This window comes from Perca fluviatilis, chromosome 17 (assembly GCF_010015445.1).
Source record: "Perca fluviatilis chromosome 17, GENO_Pfluv_1.0, whole genome shotgun sequence".
NCBI classification, from domain to species: Eukaryota; Metazoa; Chordata; class Actinopteri; order Perciformes; family Percidae; genus Perca; species Perca fluviatilis.
The window spans coordinates 18,449,248-18,474,165 of record NC_053128.1 but is presented as its reverse complement, the minus strand read 5'-3'; the positions used below and the strand labels follow the sequence as shown (position 1 = coordinate 18,474,165).

The following is a 24,918-nucleotide window of genomic DNA, read 5'->3' as shown; positions in this document are numbered from 1 at the left end:
TTTATTTCAAGAAGGGCTGCCACTAACGATACTTTGTCCTGCTGTGCAAAACGTATTGACGATGTTTTACAGAGAAGTATTTGCATGTTTAAGATTAGTCAATAATAGAAAACCAATGCCTGAGAATAGTTTTGGTTTCAGGATACTTTTATTGCAGACTGTCAAGGAAGCATTACTAAATAATCATAAATAACACTTAAAACCAATGGACCCTTTCATTGTTTCAAGCCACTTTGCTTTATTGCATACCAAAGGTCAGTGCTTAGGGTGTAGAAAGACTACAGCTCTTAGCTTTAGATATTATCGCCATCACACCTTCTTTCAAACTAAACACTCCCCAAGCACAAAATCTTAAAATTTAACACAATCTCTAAAAATAATCCTCTTTTTGTACCAACAGCGCTTACATTGTGCGTTTATGTGACAGGCTAAAAAAGGTACAGTAGGCAGGGTTAGACGACCACAGACTAATTCCTGGTGTTACACTGCTACAGAGGGTTGACAATGGTGTACTGGTCATCAACGTATTAGGTGTGCCTCATAAATACTGCAGGAAAGTGAGGATGCTGGACTTCTGCTACTTCTCTTCTTGACAGCACGAAGCAAACAGTGGCGCCCAGCTCAGAGTGAATGCTCTGTTTAAATGCTGGCTCTGACTGCCTCCTGCTGGTCGTCCTGTTGCTTGAGGCGATAGTCAGCCAGGGCAGCCTTGATAGCATCCTCTGCAAGCACTGGTGAGAAACAATTCCATATATTAAATATACATACACGTGTGGAGCAGTTTGGAAAGGAATAACTTCATTAGACAAATGTACTGGAAACTTACTGGAGCAGTGCAGTTTAACAGGTGGAAGACAGAGCTCTTTGGCAATGTCAGTGTTTCTTATTGTCAAAGCTTCATCCACCTGATAAGAAAAGCACATTGGTCCAGGACCACAAAAATCTTTCCAGTCAAAGATAACTAAGACATGAGCAGAATTAATAAGAATATGAAATACAGGACACACTCCATGTGGCAGAGAAAGAAGTGTCTGTAATGTGTTCACTCACAGATTTGCCTTTCACCCACTCGGTGGCCAAAGAGCTGGAGGCAATAGCAGAGCCGCAGCCAAAAGTTTTAAACCTGGCATCCACAATCTTCCCCTGGTCATCCACCTCAATCTGTCAAAAAAGGTTTTTAGAGTTTTACTCAAATGCTAAAGAGAAAGAACTACCATTCTTAAATTCTTCAAACGTTAACAACTAGATTAAAATAACTGTTCCCACTACTGTTCATGTAATATGCAAAATACAGGGGAAAGGCTTCTATAAGTACAAGTACTTTAAACTGTGTTAATATATTTTAGTCTTAATAGCTATATAAAAAAGATTGTAATCCACCCATGCTTAGTGCTAAACATACCTGGAGCTTCATTACATCTCCACAGGCTGGAGCGCCCACCAGGCCAGTCCCAACATTCTTGGAGTGTTTGTCCAATGTGCCCACATTTCTTGGGTTCTCATAATGATCCACCACCTTCAGAGAGAAAAGAAAGAAAACACAAAAACACATCAAATTGGGTTTTTAGCAAGCTGTTGAAAGTATTCCACAATACTGAAATAAATGATGGAAGTAAAACAACAGTAGCATCCTGGGAGGCTTTTGTTTTCTGCTACAATCTGAACAAGTCAAAAATCTTGAGTATCACCATTATACAACTACAAGTTTGGCCCATTACGTAAGAGACATTGAAATAAACAGATTAGGACCGGATTTCATTGTCAACTAAATCAACTGCTGCATCCTGCCCCCCTCCCCCTATTTTCTGCTGAGTCACTCTGGCTTAAACAATATAAAGTGTGTGACCTTGTATCACAAAATATCCTATAAGGACTACATTCAATACACAAATTTGATATATGTTTGTGCTTGTTTGTTCTCCAAAATGAGTTATGCAACATATTCACAACTAATTTTATGGTCTAGATTGAAATTAGTTTTAAGAAATCTTTTTATGATCTTACAGCTGTACATCTTCAAAGGATAGAAGATACATAACAGTTTTGCCAAATGGGATGTCTTATTTAAAGCCAAGTACGCCCCAGGCAAAATTAAAGCCCTTCAATAAAAGGTATATTCTGTTTTAAATCATTCAAACATTAAGAGAAAACCATTCATGTTTACCAGCATAAACTAAGTTAATTTTAATATAGAATTATTGACCATGTGTCTCATATGTTGCAACATACGTCACATCACACAATGACATATCTGAATAGGGCTGTTGTGTAAAGGCTAGTTGAAAGATGCTTAATCATCAACAGTATACAGTTCTTCCACAGGTAGTTATGTAACATAACATTTACAGGTTTGTGCTCCTTTACCATCCTGACAACCCTTAAAGCGTATTAATCGGATGTCATTCAAGTATTAAAGCTGGGCAGATTAGTGACGTCTTCAATTTACTGACGAGCTAACATGAAACGAACAAATAACGGTAAAACTAATGTTAGTTACCGTGCTGGCGTTTCATACATTATCTCTTTCTGTCATACTCCCCTTTTTGTGATATATAACTCATATGAGCAGACTGATGTAACATGTAACATGATCCATGTACTGCTCCATCTAATTACCTGAGCCATGTAACCACTGTTACCATACCTACTCACGATGCTCTTATTCATGGCTAATGGTAATATTAGTAAACATTAGCCAAACAGGAGCTAGCACACAGTGACTAGGCATTCTTTAGTATAGCTATAACAAACTACGTGTTTTACCTTCTGGTGGTAGCAGCACTGAGTGATGAACTCCGGAGCAGATAACCTCCTGGTCAGGAAAGCCAGAGGACTTAGACACTTGTTTGCAACGGTACTCGCCATGTTGACAGTCAAGGGGAATGGCGCAGTTTTAAAAGAGGAAAGCAAAGAAAACAAAGCCTCAAGTCCATACGTCACTCTAAAGGGAGGAGCTAAAACGAATCACATCTGCGCATGTCCAGTTTACCTTTCTCCGCCGTCTGCTACAACATCCGTTGTGAATTTTCATTAACCCAATTTTAAATCATTTTATTTCAAGAAGGGCTGCCACTAACGATACTTTTAATTACTATACTTTGTCTTTTTTGTCTGGTAAAGACTCTAGGCCATGCTACATAAATGTATGCCCTTAGTCTGTTAATGATGGTGTTTGTGTAGGGCTAAATTGCATGTAATATGAATCAGTGTTCTTGATGTGTTTGTAAAATTATTGATAGATACATAATCTACACTTTGTGTATATTAAAGTGACATTTTCTGCCTGGAGAATGCACCTTTTCAAGCCCCTTGATGGTTTTTAGGCAATTGTCCTTCCCATTTCCGTGTAAATTATAGACCTATTGTACTTTTTAAAATTGTATAAAAAGAAACGGAGAAAAAAACTACTCTTTTTTGACTAATAGTTTAGTCTATAAAATGAAAAAAAAAAAAAAAAAAGTCCAAGGTGACCTCTTCAGTGTTTTAAGCGGTAGGCTACACAGTTTAAATATTTAGGTAGTACAAATACCTTAAATGGTGCGCACGATAGCCGGGCACGCTGCTGATGACGGCATAAGCGTCAAGCTTAGCTGGAGGGTAATGTTATGGGTGTATATTGTTTGTTTCATGGTATTGGTTTTATCCTTAAATGTAGGCTATTATTATGTTGTTGTATTAAGGGGGAGTTAAGACCTATGCCACTGTATCGCCATCAAAAGTTGTGAATTGAATAAAACTCTTGCCTGCTGATGAAATTGTTTTGGGCATTCATCTTTAATTAACCTGCACACGCATTACACTATGTAACTAAGTAGGCTACATTTACTCAAGTAGGCTACAATTTTGAGGTAGGCTACTTGTAATTTACTTTCCATTTTTACTTTCATAGCTGCTATATTCAAAGACTTACACATGAAGGCATCAGTCATGATAACAACACAATAACACTGCATACATAATGATATCAGAGTATAAAAGGGGTTATTCTGCATAATGAGTATTTTTACCTCTGATACTTAAGTGTATTTCAGTGCTAATAATTTTATATAAGTCAAACTGAGAATGCAGGGCTTTTACTTGCAATTTTGTATGTTGTACAGTGTGGTATTTTTTAGAATACCTTTACCTAAGTAAAGGATCTGAATTTTTCTTCCATCACCACTAAAATATCATATGAAACAAATTAATCAATCCAACAATCAATCAGACTTTATGTAGCACTTTCCATACATAAAAATGTAGGACAAAGTGTTTCATACAACCCCCCTACTGGTTCTACTGGCTACCTAATCATCTTAAAGCCTCCAAGGTCTGCTTTTAATATGATGTTATCAAAGATAAAAGAGGTATAGTGCTATTATCATTAGTGATACATATAATCCTAATGTCCTTTCTTAAGAGAATTCTGATGGACAGATTATAATTGTTTATCTTCACAAAGTATAATTTTGCTTTAAAAAGCAAGCAGGATTTGAGCACACTTGATACATAGTTCTACGAAAAGTTGTCATGTTACACTTCCAAAATGAATAGGAGTGTTTGTACATTTTGAGAATGGTTAACACTGACTGAATTTAAATTAAAAATTGACTTCTAATTGTGATTTCTATGTATATTTTGTAATAATGTGGGATTTTCAGAATGATGTTCATGATGTATCTTTGACATTTTATCTTTCTTACTGCAGATCTATAGTCAACAAAGCAAAATGATTCCCTTTGAGTGACAAACAAGGAAATCACCCCTGACCTATACGTTTTTGCAAACACTTGCACTTCTGGTAAAATGGCACACCCCTTAAGGAATGCGAGCTAGTGATTTCTTCACTTCGAAGGGTTGTGAAAAGGGAATGTCCTTTGTGATATTGCAACAGTTTACTAAAAGGCTGTTGGCCTTGAAATATCCATATAATATTACATTTACATTTATTTATTTCAATTATTTTGACCTCTGTGACTATGTGAACCCACTTAAACAGCTGAAAATTGTCTCACCCATAAATATAAAATGTGTAAGTGAGAGGAGGTCACATCGCTATGTAAATTTGGATTTTTTTTTTTACGTCAGTAACTGCCCAGAAAACAGAAGTGAGAAGTTGCATTTAACAAAAAGGGACAAAGGTACTTTCAAGTGATTTCTTCTCTTTTGAGACATTGCGTGAGTACTTGAGTACATTTTATATAATAAACTAAAATACAGTTTCTTGATAAAATTGTGAACTGTTATAATCATATATGTTTATCTTTGTATAAATACACATTTTAGGAAAAGTAACCAGCATGGCTGTGGATTATGTTGACTATGAGGATTACACTGCAGACAATGACACAGAGAACAACAACACCTCAACTGGAATACTGACTTTCAATAGTTCTCAGTCTTCTTTGAACCATGTTCTAGTGACAGTCAATATCATTATATCTGTTATTGGCCTTGGAGGAAATTCATTAGTGATCTGGATTTGTGGATGGAAAATGAAAAGAACGGTCATCACCACCTGGTACATCAGTCTGGCCATTTCAGACTTTTTGTTCTGTGCCTTCTTGCCCCTGGAAGTGTTCTACATGATCACCTCACACTGGCCTTTTGGACTGTTCTTGTGCAAGCTCACCTCCTCAGCCCTGTTTCTCAACATGTACAGCTGTGTGTTTCTGTTGGTTCTGATCAGCGCTGATCGCTGTCTAATGATTTCATTTCCTGTGTGGTCACATAACCACCGGACAGTCCGAAAAGCATTTGGAGTTGTTGTCTTCATGTGGGTCCTTTCTGCACTACTAACGTTGCCCTCACTGATCTTCAGACAAACCACAGTCCACGGCTCAGTCACTCAGTGCCACACCAGTTACGTGAACCATTCTAGACACAAGGCAGTGGTCCTGACTCGATTCGTCTGCGGGTTCCTGATTCCTTTCCTAATGATTGTGTTCTGCAGCTCGGTGCTCTGTGTGAAGCTGAGAAGTTTGACTATCAAGTCAACAAAGCCTTACAAAGTCATGGCGGCACTCATCTTGTCATTTTTCTTGTGCTGGGTCCCCTATCATAGCTTTGTTCTTTTAGAGTCAGACTTGACAAATCACAGCCTGGAAGTACTTAAAACTGGCCTGAAGGTGGGGGCCACCCTGGCTGCAGCAAACAGCTTCATATCCCCAGTTCTCTATGTGTTCATTGGTAATGACTTTAAACAAACCCTAAAGCGGTCTTTGACATCAAGGATAGAGGAGGCAATGGCAGAGGATTTCCGTACAGGTCACTCAAAGTCTAAGTCAATGGAAATGATCTGAAATCAAGTTAAAACCTCTGCCATCAATGACAATGAGTATTTCACAGTACAGAACATGATTATAGAGCTGGGTGATATTGAAAAAATCATATGTCATGGCATGTTTTACCTTAGATGTGTTTACTGTATGTGTCATTGCTTTATTTATAATGATGATAAAACCTTGTTGATTTTTACACAATATCAAATTTGCATTACACAGTGTTGTTGGTCAGCTATGAATTAGCCACTGACATTAATTCTTTCAACTTTAAAAAATATAATATATATTATATATATTATATATATATAAAATATAATATATATAAAAAAAAATGTTGTTATGCTTGCATATCAGCTTGCTTCAAATTGCCCCTTTGCAGGACGAATAAAGTATTTTGAATTGTATTAAATTAATAATTTACGATATATTATAATTTGGTTGAGCTGACTGTGAATGTTACATTTTTTTTAAACAAATATCTTTACTCTTAATCTTATTATAAATTGATGCATATTTAAAAAGGAAAGTAAACAAATAAGTGACATACTTACATTGTAACTTTCTTCTGCAAACTTCTATAAATTTTAAACTTCCCTTAGATTTAATGTAGCCCTACTAGCAAGCTGTACTGTGGTATATTATTGCATTTGTTTTATTTTAAAGTTATTAAAACATATTAAACCTGCTCTTATTAATATTTGTAGATGGACAATGGAAAAGATACTAAGATAAGATGCTTGATTGGTGGAGCTTTTTTGTGCCAGCAATACCTTCTTACTCCCTGGTGCCACAGTATTGACATTATTAGAAAAAAAGAACAAGGATAGGAAGCTTATTATTTATATAGCTTACGATACAGGCACATATACCAGTTACATAAAGATCTACACACATGCATCAAAGAGTTTAGTCAATAAAATAGGAGTAGCATTCATTCTTCCAGAATTTCATCTTAAAGTAGGGAAAGGATCAGTGATGAATTATCAGTTTACACTGGAGAAATGCTTGCAATATTGTTAGCAGTATTAGAGTGGATATTTATTTTTTGTAGTTTATTTAAATAGGGACAGATACAAAAAACATAGATTATTACAGAAATAACAATCCGATGCCTGTATCACAGTGTTTGTAGCCATGGCTAATTCGCAACACCTGTCCCTAGGAGGGCTTTTAACAGTTCAAATAGAGGATACAAGACCATTAAGAGCAATCATTTGTTCAGACTCAAGCTCATCACTAGCTAGTTTAGCACAGTCATTCAGACCAGAGATTTTGATAGAAGTACAACAAACTCAATTCAAATGATTGCTCTTACATCAATATTTTTATGGATACTGGCGCATATTGGTATCAAAGTTATTGAAATGGCAGACAAGGTTGCAAAGGAGGATACAAAAAATAATTACATTGATTGTCAGTGAGTTAGTTAGTTAGTTAGTTAGTTAGTTAGTTAGTTAGTTAGTTAGTTAGCAAAACAGAAGTCCAGAGCATTATTAAACAGATATTGAAGGAAAGGTGGCAAAAGCATTGGGAGGAAAAGAGGAAAGGATGATAGTTTTACAGAGTAAAAAGGAAAAGTGGGAGAAATAAGGTGTTCAGAAAGGAACAGGAGAGATGGATATTTGGACACACTGAACTAAACAGTACACTATTTGAAATAGGTAAACACAATAGATGTGATTACTGTGGACAAGAAGAAACAGTAGAACATGTTATACTATATTTTCAGAAATATAAGGAAGGATACCAGTTGGTGGCGGTAAAGCACCAATGCATCGTTATTTTCCAACCAAGAAGAAGAAACAGACTCGTAGCCACGCCCCCTGCCTTACACCCAGGATCAGTTAACAGTACGTAGCGCTACGGATGTGTGATGCAACGAGCTGTCTCAACTTCTCGCAACAAGTTTTGTTTTTGTTAGTTAGAAAATCACGTTTGGAACCAAACTTTGGATTACCGCTACTGTATCTGTTGTTCGTTGCTTTGTCAGACGGTGAAACTGTCTGTTTTCTTCTTCGCTTGCTAACGATAGCAACTACTTAACGACACTAGATGGGAGCTCACGTTAGCTAGCAGTCGGTCGATTTTATTCGATTTCACTCATTTTTTTAAGAGTTATTCGTATTAAGCTCAGTCCCTCGTCTTCTCCTCTTTGCTAGCTACAAACGGTCATATACTGGGTCCCCCTATGTACTTATTTTGAAACGCTGTGTGCCAGCAGAGTCATTCCACCTGTACCCTCTTGCTGAGCGGATCTATCTGTAAATGGCCACCGCTGCCCCCCCTCCAGCTCCTGGCTCTGCTGCGGCCACTGAAAGCCCAAGTCCCGGATCCAGCAGCTCGACAGCGGCCGACAGCGGCAACCAGGACAGCACTTTCGAGTGTAATATATGCCTGGACACCGCCAAGGATGCAGTGATCAGCCTGTGTGGACACCTTTTCTGGTAAGAACTAAGTTAACGTTAGTGTCTGTGACACGTTTACAGTTATAACCCACCTCAGCCAAGGTATCAAGGCCAGATTCATGTAACTCATCTTACTTCTCATATTATTAAACAAGAGATGGACCGGCCAATATCAGTTTTGAAAGCCAACATTTTGTAACTAACAACAACCATCATCAGTTGTTGCTTACATCTGGTCATGTGGAAAGTGCAGTCATGGTGTAAAAGAGTGTTGATCCAAAAGGCAGAACCTGTTGTGCACTTAATTTAAGAGATTTACAAAAACAAAAACATAACAATATTGTTTGACATTTGCTTCAGAAAACAAACCAGTGCTTTTCTAGAATAAAACAATGTTATGACTTATTAATAAATAGCATAATTTATAAAATGAGCATGAACATCTGGTAGTGTAACATCTTGGTCAGTTCCATAAAAACTTGCCAGCCTCTGTAGCCAGGTCCACCCCTTCACATATACGTCTAGCCATCAGGACAGGTTAGCATTTGGTCTATCAGCCAATTTAGTTATTTATTTTAAATCCCAAAACGGAAAGCCATTTTATTGTTTTCTTCTTCAGTAGCTGAGCCCACCCTCAACTTTCAATTGTGAAGTGATTGTTTTTATTTGGATGTCATTTTTTTTTAAGTAAATGTTGTATATTTTGCACAGCCAGGTTGTTCTGGGAAGCCTGTCATGTTTTACTAATCAAACCCCTTCCCTGTCAACTCTCATTTTCCTTTGCACCTCCTCTTGATCAGTTGGCCTTGCTTGCATCAGGTAAGCTGAACCTCTTTGTTTTCTCCTTTTTCACCATTTTCAAATGACAATGCATTATTGATGGTATATAACTGATGCAGAAAGTCAGGTCCTTAGAATCTTTGTCTTAATGCAGTGGCTGGAGACCAGACCCAACAGACAAGTGTGTCCAGTGTGTAAAGCGGGCATCAGCCGAGACAAAGTAATCCCCTTATACGGACGGGGAAGCACTGGTCAACAGGACCCCAGGTTGGTACTTTTGTGTTACAGCTCAGGCTGACTCTTAATGTATAAACACAATATATAACTTCTAAACCGTTGTAAAGGTATAAACCGTGCAAATCAGTGTAATCATGGCTTTTACAAAATGTGGTTTTGTTTTATAGAGAAAGAACACCCCCTCGACCACAAGGGCAGAGACCTGAGCCGGAAAACCGTGGTGTAAGTACTTTGTAGAAGTATACTCAGGCCCGCCGATAGGGGGGGATAAACGGGTCTGTTGTCCCGGGCCCACAGTAGGGGCAGAACTGGGCCCTCATTAAATTACGGAAGAATTAAAAATCTTTTTTTTAAATAGGCCTATTTGTGGAAAAAATATGTAGCATAATATTTGAATTAAATAAAAGCGTTTTATTTGTTTTCTTCCTAATTGTCCTGGAGAAGGTGGTCAAGAACCCCCCCACCCCCAACATAAAAATGGTTTGGCCACTGATCAAAATTTGATATTGTCACTTGATTTGAAGTTCAGTACGCTCAAAATGTCCGGTCAGCACAAGTCCGGAGCTCGGAAAAGGAAAGAAAAGAGAAGAAGAAAATAGAGGCCTTAGAGATTTTCTAAACAAATATTTAAAAAAAAGGTGGTGACGGTGAAGATGGAACTGTCAACGTAGAGCAAGGTAAGAACCAGCGCAGCCAACGTTTACGAGCCTTGTAACGTAACGTAACAGGCCAGCTCTCATGTTAACGTCCATTAGCTTGTATAAAAGCCTGACACAACACGTTAACTTTGACAGAAACAGTTGAGTTTGGTAGCTCCATCAGTAAGGATGAGACAGAGAGAGATCCAGCTGCAGTCAGGTGACAGAGAGAGTGATGCGGGAGGGGCCCGCTGCCTGTGAAGGGAGGGACAGAGTCAGGCTACCGGTGAGAGAGAGAGAGAGAGAGAGAGAGAGATGTGAGAAAAAAAAAAAAAAGAGAGAGAGAGAGAGAGAGAGAGAGAGAGAGAGAGAGAGAAAGAGAGAGGCTGCGCTGCCCTGTCGGAGAGTCTGAGCAGGATGGATCAGAGACTGATTACACACTTAATTTCAGTGAGAGATGTGAGGAGAGGAAGAGCAAGGGAAAAGGAGAGATCTGGCCGCGAGGGGGGGGCCCATCTAAGATCTCGTCCCGGGCCCAGGCAAGACTGTCAGCTGGCCTGAGTATACTTGCATTGTAATAAAGAAAATATATATATATATATATATATATATATATATGGTTGCATTATTTGTTGCCAGATCAATACTTTCTTGATTCCAAACATGTTGGACAGCTGCATAATGCATTTATGATGAAACCATTACATAGGATGTAGGTTCTGTAGCGTAAACCTGCGTTTTATCCATTAACAAAAGAACATTTCCCACTGGGATCTATTAGATGCTAAGCACTGAGGTGTAGAGACGTCTCTTGAGAATGATCATAAATTGCACTGGCTGTTGCGTCACATCTCACTTACTGTATGTTAAACTGTATATAACTGATATTTTGAATATATGGCTAGACATTAAGAGAATCCACACACGTCCTCATGTTGATTATGAAATATGTTTCACAGGGCTTTCAAGGGTTCGGCTTTGGAGATGGAGGTTTCCAAATGTCATTTGGAATCGGTGCCTTTCCATTTGGTATTTTTGCTACAGCATTTAACATCAACGATGGCAGACCTCCTCCAGGTATTTATGTTTTACACACTTTACCATGACCACTCTGTCTTTTATCAATAACATATCAAATAACCTCTGTTAAACAATTTCCCAAACAGCGGCGCCTGGGACACCACAGCACATGGATGAACAGTTTCTGTCTCGACTCTTCCTGTTTGTCGCTCTGGTGATTATGTTTTGGCTGCTGATTGCATAAATGCATGGAAAGACAACATCTTGAGCCAACTCAAAAGATCTGACAGAGATGCAACATTATAGCACATCATGAAAGTTTGCAGCAATGTGATTCTGCCGCCTTTCTGGTTACTTTTGTCTCCTTGACACAAAGTGATGTGAGATTTGAATTAGGCAGGTTTTTCTAAAATCAGGATACAGTATCTGTGTTAACCCCAGGATAAAAAACGTTTAATGTGAAGCACGTAACTTTGGTTGCCTAATGTTTTAACTCATTAACACACTTCTGCATCAGCAAACAATTTTAAACGTCATGCCGCTTGACACAACATGTCTGTCTCTGTTTTTTTTTTTTAAATCAGTCACATGCGGGAGGTTGTTCATGTGAGAGAAAGTGGAAGAGATCATTCTCGGTGCTCTCTTTTTGAGTATTGTTTTGGTACTATCACTGTATTTAAATATACACTCTGCTAAACAGAATAAGACCACCAGTACTCTGTGCTCACTAACTTTTCCATTCATACTTCCAATCCCATAATGCTGTATATGGTCATTTCAGCCTACATTTGATCCGTGTAAACATTTAAGGATAGCTTTTATTGACAATTAACTAAATGAGTGGTCGTAGCAGGAACAGCGCAGGTGTTACTAGAACATTAACAAGGGCGGTGTTCTACTTGAGGGTCCCAGTAAGCCACGACAGTACAATCATTAATTGTATTATTTACACCTGTGCTAAGAATGTTTCTTTGTTTTTATCCAGCTGGACCTGATCTTACCAATCATTCTTCTCATTGGCAAAAAATGATCAAAATCATACACGTTTTGCGGAATCAAAACAATGTTAGACATTGTCGCTTTATTTTAGATGTGATTAAAAAGAAATATGTTGATGCATGTAAGCAGTTGAAATATTAATTTATGAAAGTGTTCCTCTCTAAAATGCCTTTTTTGCTTCATCACTGTAATTAAATGTAAAATACTGTAGATTACAGAATTATTACTGAAATGAAGATGGCTGGTTGAACCTACCAGCTATCTAAATGTGAATTCACTCTATTGACAGTAAAGCTATGTAAATAAAGATGTTAATCATAGTCCGTTTGTTTTCCTATTAATGGGTAAATCTGTTAGGGCTTCATTCTCTCATAAGCCTTACTCATCTAATAAACATGCAAATCAAGAAACACCAAAAAAATTCAACAACTTGCTCAATAGTTGTATGTTTAGTTATTCCTCAAAGTTAATTATTTCACATTAAAAAAGGATGTACTTCAGACTCAACCACTTTGTGCTGTAAAAAAGAAAAATATTTTGTGGAAGAGGTTTTTAGAAAGCAGAATAAAGTATAAAAATAGTCAGTTTGGCCTAGTCCTGTGTTGCTGGCTCCGGCTGTTTCTCTTGAGATCCTGGCTGTACAACGTTGAACTCTGCTTCATACATAACCTGCTGGATCTTTATTTTTGTCTCGCACCTCTTCTGTGGAGCAAGTCTCTTCAGAGCGGGGACAAAGCTCAGAAGAAAGAGTTCATCCTCATCCCGTGGCCTGTTGGGAAATGGGGTGCCATTGTCTTTGACCAGCCACTTTGTAGGGGATGGTGTACTTTGAGAAGACGACAGTGAAAGTGACTCTTGCATTAGGCGCCGTTTCCGTCCAGTTTTGCTGATGGGGGTGATCTGTGGGCTCGATGGCATCTTAGCCAGAACAGCCAGCTGGGCCAGCTGTGCATCTTGAGACATTGAAGGATACTGGGTCACAAACGCTACCTGGGACTTGAGGTCGGGTTGACTCACAGGGACCTTCATGACGGACTGCTTGGTCTTGACTGCCTCAGACAATGTGGTTTCTGCCTCGGCACTGCCAGATTCGTTGTCAGGATTGTCGTGATCATCGTCATTGCTGCCGCAGATATCTGCCTCGCCGCTTCTTGATCCAGTGAAGGGTGCGATAAAGTTCATAAGTTGTCTATATTTCCATCTACTTTGCACAATCTCTCCTTGCTTCTTGCTTTTGATCTCCATTCGGACTTCCTTCAAGTACCTGTCTCTCATGTTTTTCCATTTTCTTTTACACTCCTCCGCTGGAAAAGTAAAATAAGTAAGGAGCATGAAATCTCATAAAAAGTTGATGCACAGGAATGAGAAAATAATACTGATAACAACAATGAGGCAGTCAGCCACCTGGATGTCCACCAAAACTGCATATGAGAAGGAATTTGACCACATGGTTTAAAAACTAGAATTAAAATATATTTTCCATAAAATAACATTCACAAAAATGTTGTGTAGAAAAGTAGTCTGCTGCACAGATGTTCGCTGGGTACAGACAATTGGCTTGTGAGAAGAAACATGCTCTTCTCCGCTCACCCGACAAATATTTGTTATAAAATATACCGTAATATGTTAAATGACGATGGTCAGTAGTAGTGGTCTTCAGATTTGGTCTTTGGCTTAAAAAGTACTGCTGGGTTAACAAAACTGTCAGGGATATAATACAGCAGGAATGGTTAAAATAACAGCTGTACATTTTACATAGCTTTTGGTCTATATCAATAATGAATGCAATAGCACTTCAATTGTTGTGAAGTTTATAATTTATTTTTGAGACAGTCAGAGAGGTGTTGATTATGACTGCAACTAATGATTATTGTCATTATTAATTAAACTGCCAATTCTCTTGATTAATTGTTTTGTCTATAAATCGTCAGAAAAGAGTCCCCATTACATTCCTGAAGTCCAAGATGGCATATTTAGATTGCTTGTTTTGCATCCAAACCCCAAGCATATTCAATGTACTAGAAAAAAGGCAAACAAAAGCAGCAAATTCTCATTCTGAACAAAGAAATGTTTTGTATTTTGCCTTGAAAATGACTGAAATTATTATGTGATTATCATAATTGCTGGTTAATCTTCTGTCAATCCATCAATCAACTACTCCTTTCAGCTCTAGTGTCGATTATATTCTGGTATTTGGCTTTAGATGGAACAATACACGCGGTGACTACTATTAACACCTATAGAAAGTTTTACCAAAAAATCTTCTAAATGTAAAATATGTGGCTGTTGTATTGCATTAGGCCTAAATTATATAGGTATACCTAAAGGGGCCAGGGACTGTATAATGCACGTAGGCCTATATAATGGACAAAACACTACTTTATTCAAGTAAAGAATTAAGTAAACTAGGCTTTAATTATAAATCTTTATAAAGTTTCACAGAGGCTATACACAATTATCTATTTTTTTTTTGGTCTTGTCATGCAATCTCTGGAGGTCAGTTTTAGTTCAACTCTGTTACATGCCGCCCCATCATTGGCCATGCCTCCGCGTGCACCTGATTATATTTCCGGCTGGGGGCCTCTGTCCCCTGGCTCTGACATGCTGTCATGTCGCCAACATACCGTAAAGGTGGTGGAGCTGCCGCCGACGCTTCCACGAGACTTCAACAAGCTTTCAGTTTATTTGAAGCTCGCGGCGTTAACGAGCGAGACGAAAAAGCACGCGGCTCGGTAAATACAGCGACGCTGCATGTTTCCTCCTCCAAGAGCCGTGTTGGACGCGCGGCTGGCGGCAGAACACCGGACCGTGCCGTTCGGTGCAGCGCGGCCTACAGCATGCGAGCTGCGGCTGCTACCGCTAGCACGGTGCGCGCGACTGCATCGACACCACCGGCTGTACTCGCGCGGATAAAAAAAAAAAAAGCTTACCTGCAAGACATTTGTGAAATCACTCTGTCTCCAAGAAACACCTACTGCTCTCTAATGGCTGTGTTTAGTCGTTCTCGATAACATAGGCTAAGGAAATAATAACTGTCAGTAAAGTTGTGTTAAACAAAAAAAACTATCAAATACTCACATGGGAGACCCAGCACGGTACTAATGCTTCTCCAAGCATTTATCCGACTTTCCGTGCAGCGGTAATTAGGCAAAGTTACATTGTACAGCTCTGGGTGATTAAATACAGCCAATATTAACTTATCGTCCATTTTGCCCTAGTGTTGTGTCTCTGCGCGGACGCGGAAGCGGCACAGTCTTCTCCCGCCTTTTCCGCCCAGCTGCTGCCCCAACGCGAGTTATCGCGAGTGGCGAGCTGCCTGCCGCGCTGTGTCGCTCTGCTGTTCAATGGTGGGCATTGTAGTCTTTTGTCAAAGGGGGGCGCACGACTCTGCATGTTGCCCTTTGTTATTATATCCAGACAGGGGTCATTTCAGCTTTTGCAGGCAGCACCCCGAGGTCCCAACACAGGTCACCATGATTAGCCCTTAGGTCACTGTCATCGTGGTCTCTTCTGAAAGGGAACTGTTTGTAGTTTTATATCAGAATGTTTGTATAAGTGATACTGAGCCTAATTTACAGAGGCACAAACATGTAAACAATGGTTATAAAAAAAATAACGAAAGCAAGTTTAAAAGAAATACATTCCACTAGATTTGTTCATACAATTTTTAATTTTACAATTCTCTGCTGTACACTTTTACAAAATAAGAACCTGTTGTTGCACCTTTTGTGCTTTCAAGTGATGTAGCTAATGCATTTAAAGAAGAAAACAAATTACAAAAAAAGTTATACTTCTGGTTCTTCAAGAACCACCATGTGTAATATTTTTCAGAAATGTAGGCTACTGTCTTGCAGCTTCACATCACGATAAGGCAGAGTAGCAATTATAATTTGTTATAATACAATTATATACAATTTGTCACTAGTATTGTCCAACATGTCACTTCAGGTTGTGTATTTGTAGAGTAATAGGGGGCCTGTAAAATTGCATGGTGTTGAATAGAACCACAATAAAGTTATTAGAAACATTGAGTTTGATTGTTGATTACAGATGAAAATCACGTTAAGAGCTGTCCAAGCAGCTCCTTACAAATCTATAGAAAAACTGTATCAGCCATGTGGGCGGTGGTGGCTTTTCGTTACTTTACCTCTTACCAAATATTGCTCTTACAACAACAAAATAAACCTTTATCATTCTAATCCCCAGTAATGAATTTTGAACTGTTTGAACCAATGTGGATGTGGTACAATTACTTCTATTGAGAACCATAATAACTGCTAGATAGCGATCTCACATGCTCCGCAAACTATACATCAACAATCTGGACGCTATTAAACCCAAGTGAAAAGGATGGGATGGTGTTTATTGTTATCTGTTTTCAAAAGCCCTTATAAGAGGAGCTTAAGACAGATTGTGGAAATCCATTAATTCTCTGGAAAAAAGGGTGTATTGCCTTGTATGAAATCAGAGGATTTGTTGAGGGGATGAATTTAACCTGTAATAGCTTTACCTTGGCTGTGCACATTGTCAGAGAAGTGAGACTGAAAGACTGCACGACACAGATAAGACACATGATGCATGATTGCGAATACAAACTACATTGAGGAGGGACCCCTTTTCTGAATTTACTACCATTTGTGTTTATCTGTATTGAGTAATAAGTACAAATCTATTAGTCTCCCCACACATGTCACTAGCAACTTGAGTCATTTATTCAACTGCTGTGCTGTGTAATTAGTATGCACTGTTGTTAGTGCAGCCTCAACTTGTGTCATTTACTGAAAATATCTACTAATTTGCACAAGATCATTGATCAAGCTTAAATAGGAAAGTGACATTATGAAGTAAATGTAAGAGCTAATCCTCAAATTCAGCATAACACAAGTCTCTGGCCACACCAAAAGAAACGTTCATCTTTAAATCCAGGTTTCTAATACCAAGCAATCCCCTTTTCTCTAAAACCTTAACAATAAGGATCTTAGGAGCTCTCCACTTCTCATTTTATGCAGTGAAATCTGATTTCTTTTGGAGAAAGGAATAAGGCAAGATTAACTGAATCTGCCGTCCTCCCTAACCTCTTCACAAAACTGCTCAGATTAGCTAGGAATTAAGTTTCAACCGTTTTATGTGTCTGGTCCACAGGGGGATTATAGTTTTACTATTTTTTTTTTTTGCCTCCAAATTCCACTATAAGGGCCTGACATGCTGTTGTAGAGAGAGGAGAAGCAGAAGAGCAGCTGAGCCTGAACTGTCGAAAAGTGTGTCAATACCCTGCGATCATCACTGCATGTGTTTTATGGGAATTTCTTTGGAGATGGATGGACTGATCCACATGGAGAGACAAAAGTTGCCTTTCACTATTGAAAACATACTGAGCAAATATCCAAACAGCAATGGAGACAGACCATCATGTGGAACATGTAGCACTGGAGTAAAAGAGAAGGCAGTGAGTTCTGCTGGAGGCCATGCAGAGGCTGTGCATCATGCCTGCCTGTGCTGCTGCTACTGCTCCCACTGTGGAGACATATACCAGACTGATTTCATTCATGAAGGTAAGACCAAACCCATTCTCTTTATGAGAAGAGTCACAGCTGTTGACACGTTTGAATGTGGTTTTGACTTCAGTAATGCTTACTCTGCTCCCTAACCTTAAATCAGATCTCCTTCCTGCAGCCTGTCAGTATGGATGGTCCCCAGCGATGCTCACAGACACGTGCAGGCTGGGAGAAGCTCACAGGGAGGAGCAGTCACCCGGTCAGGTGCAGAGGCGAACCAGACGTCACCGCACTATTTTCACAGAGGAGCAGCTGGACGCACTAGAGGAGCTGTTCCTGCAGAACCAGTATCCAGATGTGACCACAAGGGAGAAACTAGCACAGCACACTCATTTAAGGGAAGAAAGAGTAGAGGTAAGACTTTCACATTCAGCCTTTCAACAAATAATGGTCCTGTTTTTACAGTGATACAGAGTTAGATAACTTTCAAACTGCTCCAACTGAATGATTCATTGTGCCAGCAATGGCAGATGGGCCATGACTAAAGATGAGTGCAAGTTTAAATACTTAATATGAGCACTGATATGATAGCAATGGATTTCATAAGCTCTGGTCAATTTGTCATATTTTAATTATATGCCTGCCTGTGTTGGTAATGATGTACAATGCTGTTGTTCATTTAAATGTCAATACACAATGTTCTAAATAACATAAGTGCAGTCTGTCATGAAACAGTGAAACGACAACTAAACAACACATATTTTTATTTGCTGGCAGGTTTGGTTTAAAAACCGAAGAGCAAAGTGGAGGCGTCAGAAAAGACTATCATTTGGTATGGGAAACACAGAAAACTAAATTTATAAGGACATATATGGACCATAACATTGAAAAAGGAGAGAGTTGTGTTATTTGTGTGAGCTTGAGTTACATAAACACAAGGATTTTTTTTATTGCTATTGTTATTAAATATAATAGCCAGACAAAAGTGTTATTTTTCATATAATAGACAAACTTTTTTGTGTCAGTGAAATCATGTGACAGTTGTGTAGCCTATTTGTGAATCTGATTGGTTGAGTGCATGATGGAAGGTCTTGCAGTATATGCTGATACTAAATCTTGAATCTGTAAATGGGTTGTTATAGGTTGCACTGGTTGTGAGTGTCAAGTGTCGTTGAGAATAAATAAAGTTATTTTAAGAGAAATAGGAAATTCATTTTTTAATACAAACCACAACACATCCAATTTAAAGCACCAAACCAATTTAAAAGCTGACATGCAGTGAGCATGTCCGAATACAATTTAATTATTTCACTATTTTCTATTTTTAGCTCAAAAACTCATCTATAGTGTGTAGGAAGATAAGGTGAACACTGTCCAGGCTCTTCAGCAACTTTTATCACACATATCAGTAAGTCAATTTAAACCAGTGATTGACAGCTCAGCTCAGGAGGTTATTAGTGGGGTCACAAGTATTTATTTGATCGTTATTCTATTATTCAATAAAATAAATCACAGATTCCTTTACAAAAGATAATATCAGTATTGCATTCTTACACAAGTAGATCTGGCATAAACACAGAAACATTTTCTACAAAAATATTATTATTACACTGATGAACCCAACTTTTTATCTTAAGGTTATAGTGAAAATTAACTCATATTATTTAATTTGTCTCCTATATATTATTATCATTATGTATGAGAAATCATCAAGTCTTTATATTTTATACTGGAAATTTCCTAAGACAACAAACTTTCGGTGTTTTTTGTGATCGTTAGTTAGCCTACCACAAGCTGTATGTGCTTGTCTGCAGGCAATATGTATCAGAAACAAAGGACATGTTGGAAGAAATGAAACTACTTGGGCTAACAGGAGCAGGAGAAAAGAACATACTGTTGTGTGGTAAAAGTGGACGAGGCAGAGATGCTTGGTCAAAATCTGACACTCTTGACACTGTAGTAGTTAACTAACTCCAAAAGATGGCAGTAGAGCAACATTAAGGATGCAAGCTGCCGTTTGAAGCCTACGTAGAAGAAGAAAAACAGACTACGTACACATGTACGTATTACGCAGGGTACTGCGTTGTTTGTACGCTGGTTCTGAAGTTAGCTAGCCAGCTAACTGCAGTGCTATTTGGTTACTATTAGTGAAAGTCACGTAGTCTTAAATATCTAGTTACATACTATATCCTTTAAATACTAAACCTGTGTTTCTCAAGTACAGTAGCCGCCTTCAGTTTAGATTCAGTCGGTATTTGTCGTGGTAGTATTGCCGTTAGCCGAGGCTAACAGGATTCTCAATGGAGGGCAGCGCCAGCGTGAGGAGAGCGCTTTCCGGGACTCTCGTCCCTATGACGGTCACAACAGTGGCTCTCCTTCAACATCAATCCGAGCAGAACGAGAACGAGAAGGGGAAGGTGCAGAGAAAGGTCCTCGATGAAGAGGAGTACATCGAGGTAACGTAAGCTAAGTGATAGTTGAAGGTTTATGATACAATTTAGGGACGAGCTATCGGCAGTCATCACCAGACAACATGACAGCAGTGCTGTGTTTTCCTGGTTAATCATTTGTGTAACGTTATCTAACAAACGTACATTTTATGTTAATGCAGTTTAGTTATACAACAACTCTTTAGAGCCCTTAAACGTTATCACCTAGCTAGGCAAATCAGAGGTATAGTTAACGTTACCCCACCTCCTGTTTATTTTAGTGGAAAAAACAAGATGGGATCCATACCAGTGTGACGTCAGGAGTCATAGCATAGTATAACAAACTAGATATGGTATGATATACTCGGATTATGATATACCATAGATTGTGATTTTTTAATTTATTAGTCTAATAATATATTTGATATGATTTTGTCACATTAAGGTGGTTAAAAATGCCTGTGTATCCTGCTTTATCACATGATGCCATCCTTTTATATGAAACTATTATTTGATTAATCAATAAACAGATTGACAAAAAGGTAAGGGGCTACGATATTGAGAAATAATAACTACATTTTCAAGTAAAAAAAGGCTGAAGGTCATCTGGTAATCGCTTCCCAAATGTAAGGATTTGCCGCTTTTCTCCGTTTCATATCATTGTATTTTGGATATGTTTCTGTTTTAACTGTCAGGCAGATAAAACAAGCAATTTAGAAATGTCTTCTTGGCGCTCTGGTAAATTGTGATTGGCACTTTTCTCTATTTTCTAACATTTCATAGACCAAAGGATCAATCGCAAGAATAATTTGCAGATTAATCAATATTTACAAACCTGTTTTGGGAACTAGATAGCCAAGTAGTATACCTGATTGAATGAGCATTGCATGAGAAATACATGTCTACAATTGTTCTTTGTTGCACAATAACAATAGTTGTATAATAACAAAGAGCATGCCATTATCTTTCCTAATACATACCTACCCGTCTACTTCTAACAGAGTTTAGAGAAGATCATCCAGCGGGACTTCTTCCCAGATGTGACTAAATTGCAAGCGCAGAAGGACTATCTTGACGCAGAGGAAACTGGTGACCTAGAGAGAATGAGAGAGATATCCATAAGATATGGATCATCTTTGACAAAATCTACACCACGGTCTACAGCGCCCTGTGAGTAGTATGAGGAGGGAAATTGAACACTGTATTTTCATGTTGTTATACCTTACTTGCAGAACAAAATACTTCTGAATGCGCTTTACACATATTTCTTCCCCCCTTTTGTTCCTCTTTGAAAGATGTGACACCAGCAAGCTTTGAGACGCCAGTGGGCCACTCAGGGTCTCCCTCCTCCTCTCATGGCAATAAAGGTTTAGATGGCGGTAAGTATCTAATTTTCTAAGATAAAAAAAAACAACCTGATAACATACCATTCTGATCTCTTTATTTGTGTGTTTATATGAACACTTTAAAACCCTTTATTGCAACTTACTTAAATAATGTTTGGCAGTAATCCTCTAATGAATGGACTTACTTAGTTAATGCTTAACAGTAATTTATCCCTATTTCTATCTATGGTGTATTTTTAGAGAACAAGGATGATGGCAAGGAAGAGAAAGAGCTGCCCTGTCTGGATCGCTTCCTTGCTAAAAATACCAGTGAGGATAATGCATCGTTTGAGCAGATAATGGATCTGGCTGAAGACAAGGAGAAGCTGAGGCATTACTGGTTATATGAGGCCGAGGCTGAATACAAACAGGTATGTATGTGCAAAGCTAAAGCATGAATTAAATTCAAAGCAATTAATAAAAAGTATGGATTACAGGTGTGCTGATCATAGAATTCTTTTAATTTGATTAAAATTTTATTTTGAGTAAATTGCCCATGACCTAATTGTTGGATGTAATACTTCAAGATTAAGTTTGTAGCTTACTCCTGCAAGGAAAAAATCTTTGATGGTTATGAGGGCTGCATGATTTTGTTTGCAGTGGCAGTTGATCACTGTCAATGATTATTGAAGTATTGGTACACCCCTGGACTACATTGAAAACATTTCTAAACACTTTTCTATTTTTCAGCGCCATGATGAGAACCTTGCTTTACCATCAGCAGAGAAAGCAGCACTTGAATGTGTCAAAGCCGGACTCGAGACATGGGAGTACAAAGCAAAGAATGCCCTGATGTATTATCCAGAGGGTAAGAAGACCAATGACATAAATCCCTATTGTATGTAATTGATCAAATTTAGCTGGGAGAGAAAAAATTAATTTTCATGTGTTTTCACATTATTACTATTTTATTCAGGTGTTAAAGACGATGATGCTCTATTTAAGAAGCCACGGGAGGTAATTCACAAGAACACACGCTTTGTTGGAGACCCATTCAGCAAAGCTCTCAACAAAAGCCAGATTCAGCAGGCTGCTGCCCTAAATGCACAGGTACATTTTAGGACTACAGTATATGAAAACATTGCTGTACTTTTGTTTTGGCCTATATGTGCCACATACTTGTGAATGAATTGTCTCTGCGTGGCTGTTTATTCTCTGTTAAAGAGTGATGTAGCTGATGTATTGTGTTTTCTGTCAAGTTCAAACAGGGTAAAGTTGGCCCCGATGGGAAAGAGCTCATCCCACATGAATCCCCAACAGTGAATGGATATGGTTTTGAGAATATGCCGTCCCCTGCACCTGGTAAGTGGGTCTTAAAACCCTCCTCAACATACAATAGTAACAGTCCCGAGACAGATGGAACTAAATGTTGCCTTAAATGGCTCATTGAAAAACTACTTACATTTAGAATAGATTTCTGAAAGCTGTTTTTATCCCCTCAGGTGTAGCTGAGTCGCCTCTAATGACCTGGGGTGAGATCGAGAGCACCCCATTTCGTCTGGATGGATCGGACTCCCCATATGTTGAGAGGAACCACGGTCCATCATTTAAGGTACTGAACCTACAGTGGTAGCTGTAACGAATCATTGTTTTTTTTGTTGTTGTTAGTTTTTTTTTCAATTATTTGTTAGGTTGTAAAATGTTGACATTTATAATCGGTTTCTAAAAGATTCCAGAACCAGGAAGAAGAGAGAGGCTGGGTTTAAAGATGGCCAATGAAGCTGCCGCTAAAAACCGCGCTAAGAAACAGGAGGCATTGCGAAAGGTTACAGAGAACCTCGCAAGGTAACACACTTGACCTTCTGCACTCTTGATTATATCTGCTTCTACAAGTGCAAACGGCTTTCTTCATCTGTCAACTCATGTCTCTTAAAGGGACAGTTTAGCTTCCATTTGTTTGTTATTTTAGGCTACTTGTTTTCTTTATTAGTGCATTTGTGAAGGAATTAATACTGTTATAAACTAACTGACCACACCAACTTTTGCGTTGCAGTCGTACACCTAAAGGTCTGAGTCCAGCCCTCACCCCCGCCCTGCAGAGGCTTGTAAATCGGACATCCAGCAAATACACGGACAAAGCTCTACGAGCGAGTTACACCCCATCACCCTCGCATGGCGTCACTGGCTGCAAGTCTCCCTTCGGTGGTCCATCCACTCCCTCAGGAACGCCAACACCAGACAAAGCCAAGACTCCGAGCTCTCAGGACCTTACATCACTCACAGACAATCTGCTGCAACTCCCCAAGAGACGAAAAGCCTCAGACTTTTTCTAAGTAAGAGAAGCTGTTCTCTGCTGGGATTGTACAAAACAGACATATTATAATGTGGAGAATTTGATTATGAACTGTCCAGATCCTGTTTTCTCAAATTAAAGAGCACATCTTTCAGCTGGATGACTGGATAAAGAAATACACAGAGGACTGAAGACTTTTAAAGGAGTTATTTGTTACATGTTTGCGCAGATGAGAGAGCGAGAGAGAGAGCGAGAAATTATAATCAGTAGCTGTTTCTGAGAATCACACATACAAATGGGATTTCAATGCACGGCATCCGATAGCTGTCACCCAGCTTTCCATAAATGCTGCCATGACATTTCAGTGTTTGTCTCTGCATCGTAGAAATTACTTAAATGTTTTTGTGTTGGTGTTTTTGCCCTATGTTGAAAATAATGTTAAGGCTGAGCTAAGCTCAGCATCATAAATCTGTACAACACTTTCCTTAAAATCTATAATAAAATTGGACATTTTGACTAAAAAGGTCTGTAAAATAAATACTGTGTATCACCAGATGACAGCTTCGTCAATTAGATCTGTTCTACCTCCTACTGGTGATAGAACAGAACTGTAAATACTAACTTTATACCTCCTTTTTTTCAAGAAATCTTCAAATGTACAGGCTTAGCCACACTGTTCTGTGCTTCAACTACAGCTAGAAATACTCCAACATGCCCTCAGTCTGTTTTTTGGAGCATTAGAGGTTACAGGGTCCACAGCTAGATTTATTATAAGATGAGGTTGTCCTGTTGGTTGGGAAGTCAACACACACTCTCATTGTTCATCATTTTGACTCGGCTGTGGACATTATACTTACCCTTAGTACATAACGTTGTATGGCGAATGTTTGATTTGCATGTTTATTTCTTGTAAAAACAATGCTCATATGCCCACATGTAAATGGCCTTTGATGGTATGATTATGCACTTTATTTATAGCCTTAAAATGGGTGTTAGGACATTATTATGTATTATTTTACAAAATGATAACAAAA

The 24,918-nt window shown here is 38.6% G+C and overlaps 6 protein-coding genes across 7 annotated transcripts; 4 read left to right on the top strand and 2 right to left on the bottom strand.

Moving 5' to 3' along the window:
• Positions 1-126: 126 nt before the first annotated feature.
• LOC120546057 (iron-sulfur cluster assembly scaffold protein IscU-like) lies at positions 127-2,919 on the bottom strand. The gene is made up of 5 exons (XM_039780813.1): positions 2,764-2,919; positions 1,403-1,516; positions 1,051-1,161; positions 827-905; positions 127-731 (listed from the first exon to the last, which is right to left on the bottom strand). Exons 1-5 carry the CDS (start codon positions 2,863-2,865, stop codon positions 640-642), a joined length of 498 nt encoding a protein of 165 aa, XP_039636747.1. The 5' UTR covers positions 2,866-2,919; the 3' UTR covers positions 127-639.
• Positions 2,920-5,063: 2,144 nt separating this feature from the next.
• Positions 5,064-6,948, top strand: LOC120545647 (chemokine-like receptor 1). Its single transcript, XM_039780185.1, has 2 exons — positions 5,064-5,157; positions 5,266-6,948. The coding sequence occupies exon 2, from the start codon at positions 5,280-5,282 to the stop codon at positions 6,279-6,281; it is 1,002 nt and encodes a 333-aa protein (XP_039636119.1). The 5' UTR covers positions 5,064-5,157; positions 5,266-5,279; the 3' UTR covers positions 6,282-6,948.
• Positions 6,949-8,080: 1,132 nt separating this feature from the next.
• rnf185 (ring finger protein 185) lies at positions 8,081-12,662 on the top strand. Its single transcript, XM_039780189.1, has 6 exons — positions 8,081-8,707; positions 9,469-9,487; positions 9,603-9,715; positions 9,853-9,907; positions 11,283-11,400; positions 11,490-12,662. The coding sequence occupies exons 1-6, from the start codon at positions 8,529-8,531 to the stop codon at positions 11,585-11,587; spliced, it is 582 nt and encodes a 193-aa protein (XP_039636123.1). The 5' UTR covers positions 8,081-8,528; the 3' UTR covers positions 11,588-12,662.
• LOC120545648 lies at positions 12,394-15,654 on the bottom strand. Of its 2 annotated transcripts, none has more exons than XM_039780187.1 (2): positions 15,421-15,654; positions 12,394-13,646 (listed from the first exon to the last, which is right to left on the bottom strand). In XM_039780187.1, exons 1-2 carry the CDS (start codon positions 15,548-15,550, stop codon positions 12,934-12,936), a joined length of 843 nt encoding a protein of 280 aa, XP_039636121.1. In that variant the 5' UTR covers positions 15,551-15,654; the 3' UTR covers positions 12,394-12,933. The 2 variants fall into 2 exon arrangements, with proteins under 2 accessions (XP_039636121.1, XP_039636122.1); XM_039780188.1 differs by lacking the exon at positions 15,421-15,654 and adding an exon at positions 14,967-15,215.
• Positions 15,655-17,573: 1,919 nt separating this feature from the next.
• On the top strand, positions 17,574-18,990 carry LOC120545650 (homeobox protein goosecoid-2). Its single transcript, XM_039780190.1, has 3 exons — positions 17,574-17,894; positions 18,016-18,251; positions 18,615-18,990. Exons 1-3 carry the CDS (start codon positions 17,630-17,632, stop codon positions 18,690-18,692), a joined length of 579 nt encoding a protein of 192 aa, XP_039636124.1. The 5' UTR covers positions 17,574-17,629; the 3' UTR covers positions 18,693-18,990.
• A 908-nt stretch (positions 18,991-19,898) lies between these two features.
• Positions 19,899-24,437, top strand: ess2 (ess-2 splicing factor homolog). Its single transcript, XM_039780703.1, has 10 exons — positions 19,899-20,293; positions 21,268-21,436; positions 21,562-21,645; positions 21,853-22,022; positions 22,342-22,459; positions 22,568-22,701; positions 22,851-22,953; positions 23,094-23,203; positions 23,321-23,436; positions 23,645-24,437. Exons 1-10 carry the CDS (start codon positions 20,138-20,140, stop codon positions 23,922-23,924), a joined length of 1,440 nt encoding a protein of 479 aa, XP_039636637.1. The 5' UTR covers positions 19,899-20,137; the 3' UTR covers positions 23,925-24,437.
• Positions 24,438-24,918: the final 481 nt, after the last annotated feature.

Excerpts from the sequence above, each read along its gene's own strand:
- LOC120546057 (XM_039780813.1), bottom strand. The coding sequence starts at position 2,865 with ATGGCGAGTACCGTTGCAAACAAGTGTCTAAGTCCTCTGGCTTTCCTG. Across the intron at positions 1,162-1,402 it reads GAGATGTAATGAAGCTCCAG|ATTGAGGTGGATGACCAGGG; the intron begins GTATGTTTAGCA and ends CTTTTTTGACAG. Across the intron at positions 906-1,050 it reads AGTGGGTGAAAGGCAAATCT|GTGGATGAAGCTTTGACAAT; the intron begins GTGAGTGAACAC and ends TTTTCTTATCAG.
- LOC120545647 (XM_039780185.1), top strand. The coding sequence starts at position 5,280 with ATGGCTGTGGATTATGTTGACTATGAGGATTACACTGCAGACAATGAC.
- rnf185 (XM_039780189.1), top strand. The coding sequence starts at position 8,529 with ATGGCCACCGCTGCCCCCCCTCCAGCTCCTGGCTCTGCTGCGGCCACT. Across the intron at positions 9,716-9,852 it reads ACTGGTCAACAGGACCCCAG|AGAAAGAACACCCCCTCGAC; the intron begins GTTGGTACTTTT and ends TTTGTTTTATAG. Across the intron at positions 11,401-11,489 it reads CGATGGCAGACCTCCTCCAG|CGGCGCCTGGGACACCACAG; the intron begins GTATTTATGTTT and ends TTTCCCAAACAG.
- LOC120545648 (XM_039780187.1), bottom strand. The coding sequence starts at position 15,550 with ATGGACGATAAGTTAATATTGGCTGTATTTAATCACCCAGAGCTGTAC. Across the intron at positions 13,647-15,420 it reads TACCGTGCTGGGTCTCCCAT|CGGAGGAGTGTAAAAGAAAA; the intron begins GTGAGTATTTGA and ends TTACTTTTCCAG.
- LOC120545650 (XM_039780190.1), top strand. The coding sequence starts at position 17,630 with ATGTGTTTTATGGGAATTTCTTTGGAGATGGATGGACTGATCCACATG. Across the intron at positions 17,895-18,015 it reads GACTGATTTCATTCATGAAG|CCTGTCAGTATGGATGGTCC; the intron begins GTAAGACCAAAC and ends TCCTTCCTGCAG. Across the intron at positions 18,252-18,614 it reads TAAGGGAAGAAAGAGTAGAG|GTTTGGTTTAAAAACCGAAG; the intron begins GTAAGACTTTCA and ends ATTTGCTGGCAG.
- ess2 (XM_039780703.1), top strand. The coding sequence starts at position 20,138 with ATGGAGGGCAGCGCCAGCGTGAGGAGAGCGCTTTCCGGGACTCTCGTC. Across the intron at positions 21,437-21,561 it reads ACCACGGTCTACAGCGCCCT|ATGTGACACCAGCAAGCTTT; the intron begins GTGAGTAGTATG and ends CCTCTTTGAAAG. Across the intron at positions 22,460-22,567 it reads CCTGATGTATTATCCAGAGG|GTGTTAAAGACGATGATGCT; the intron begins GTAAGAAGACCA and ends TATTTTATTCAG.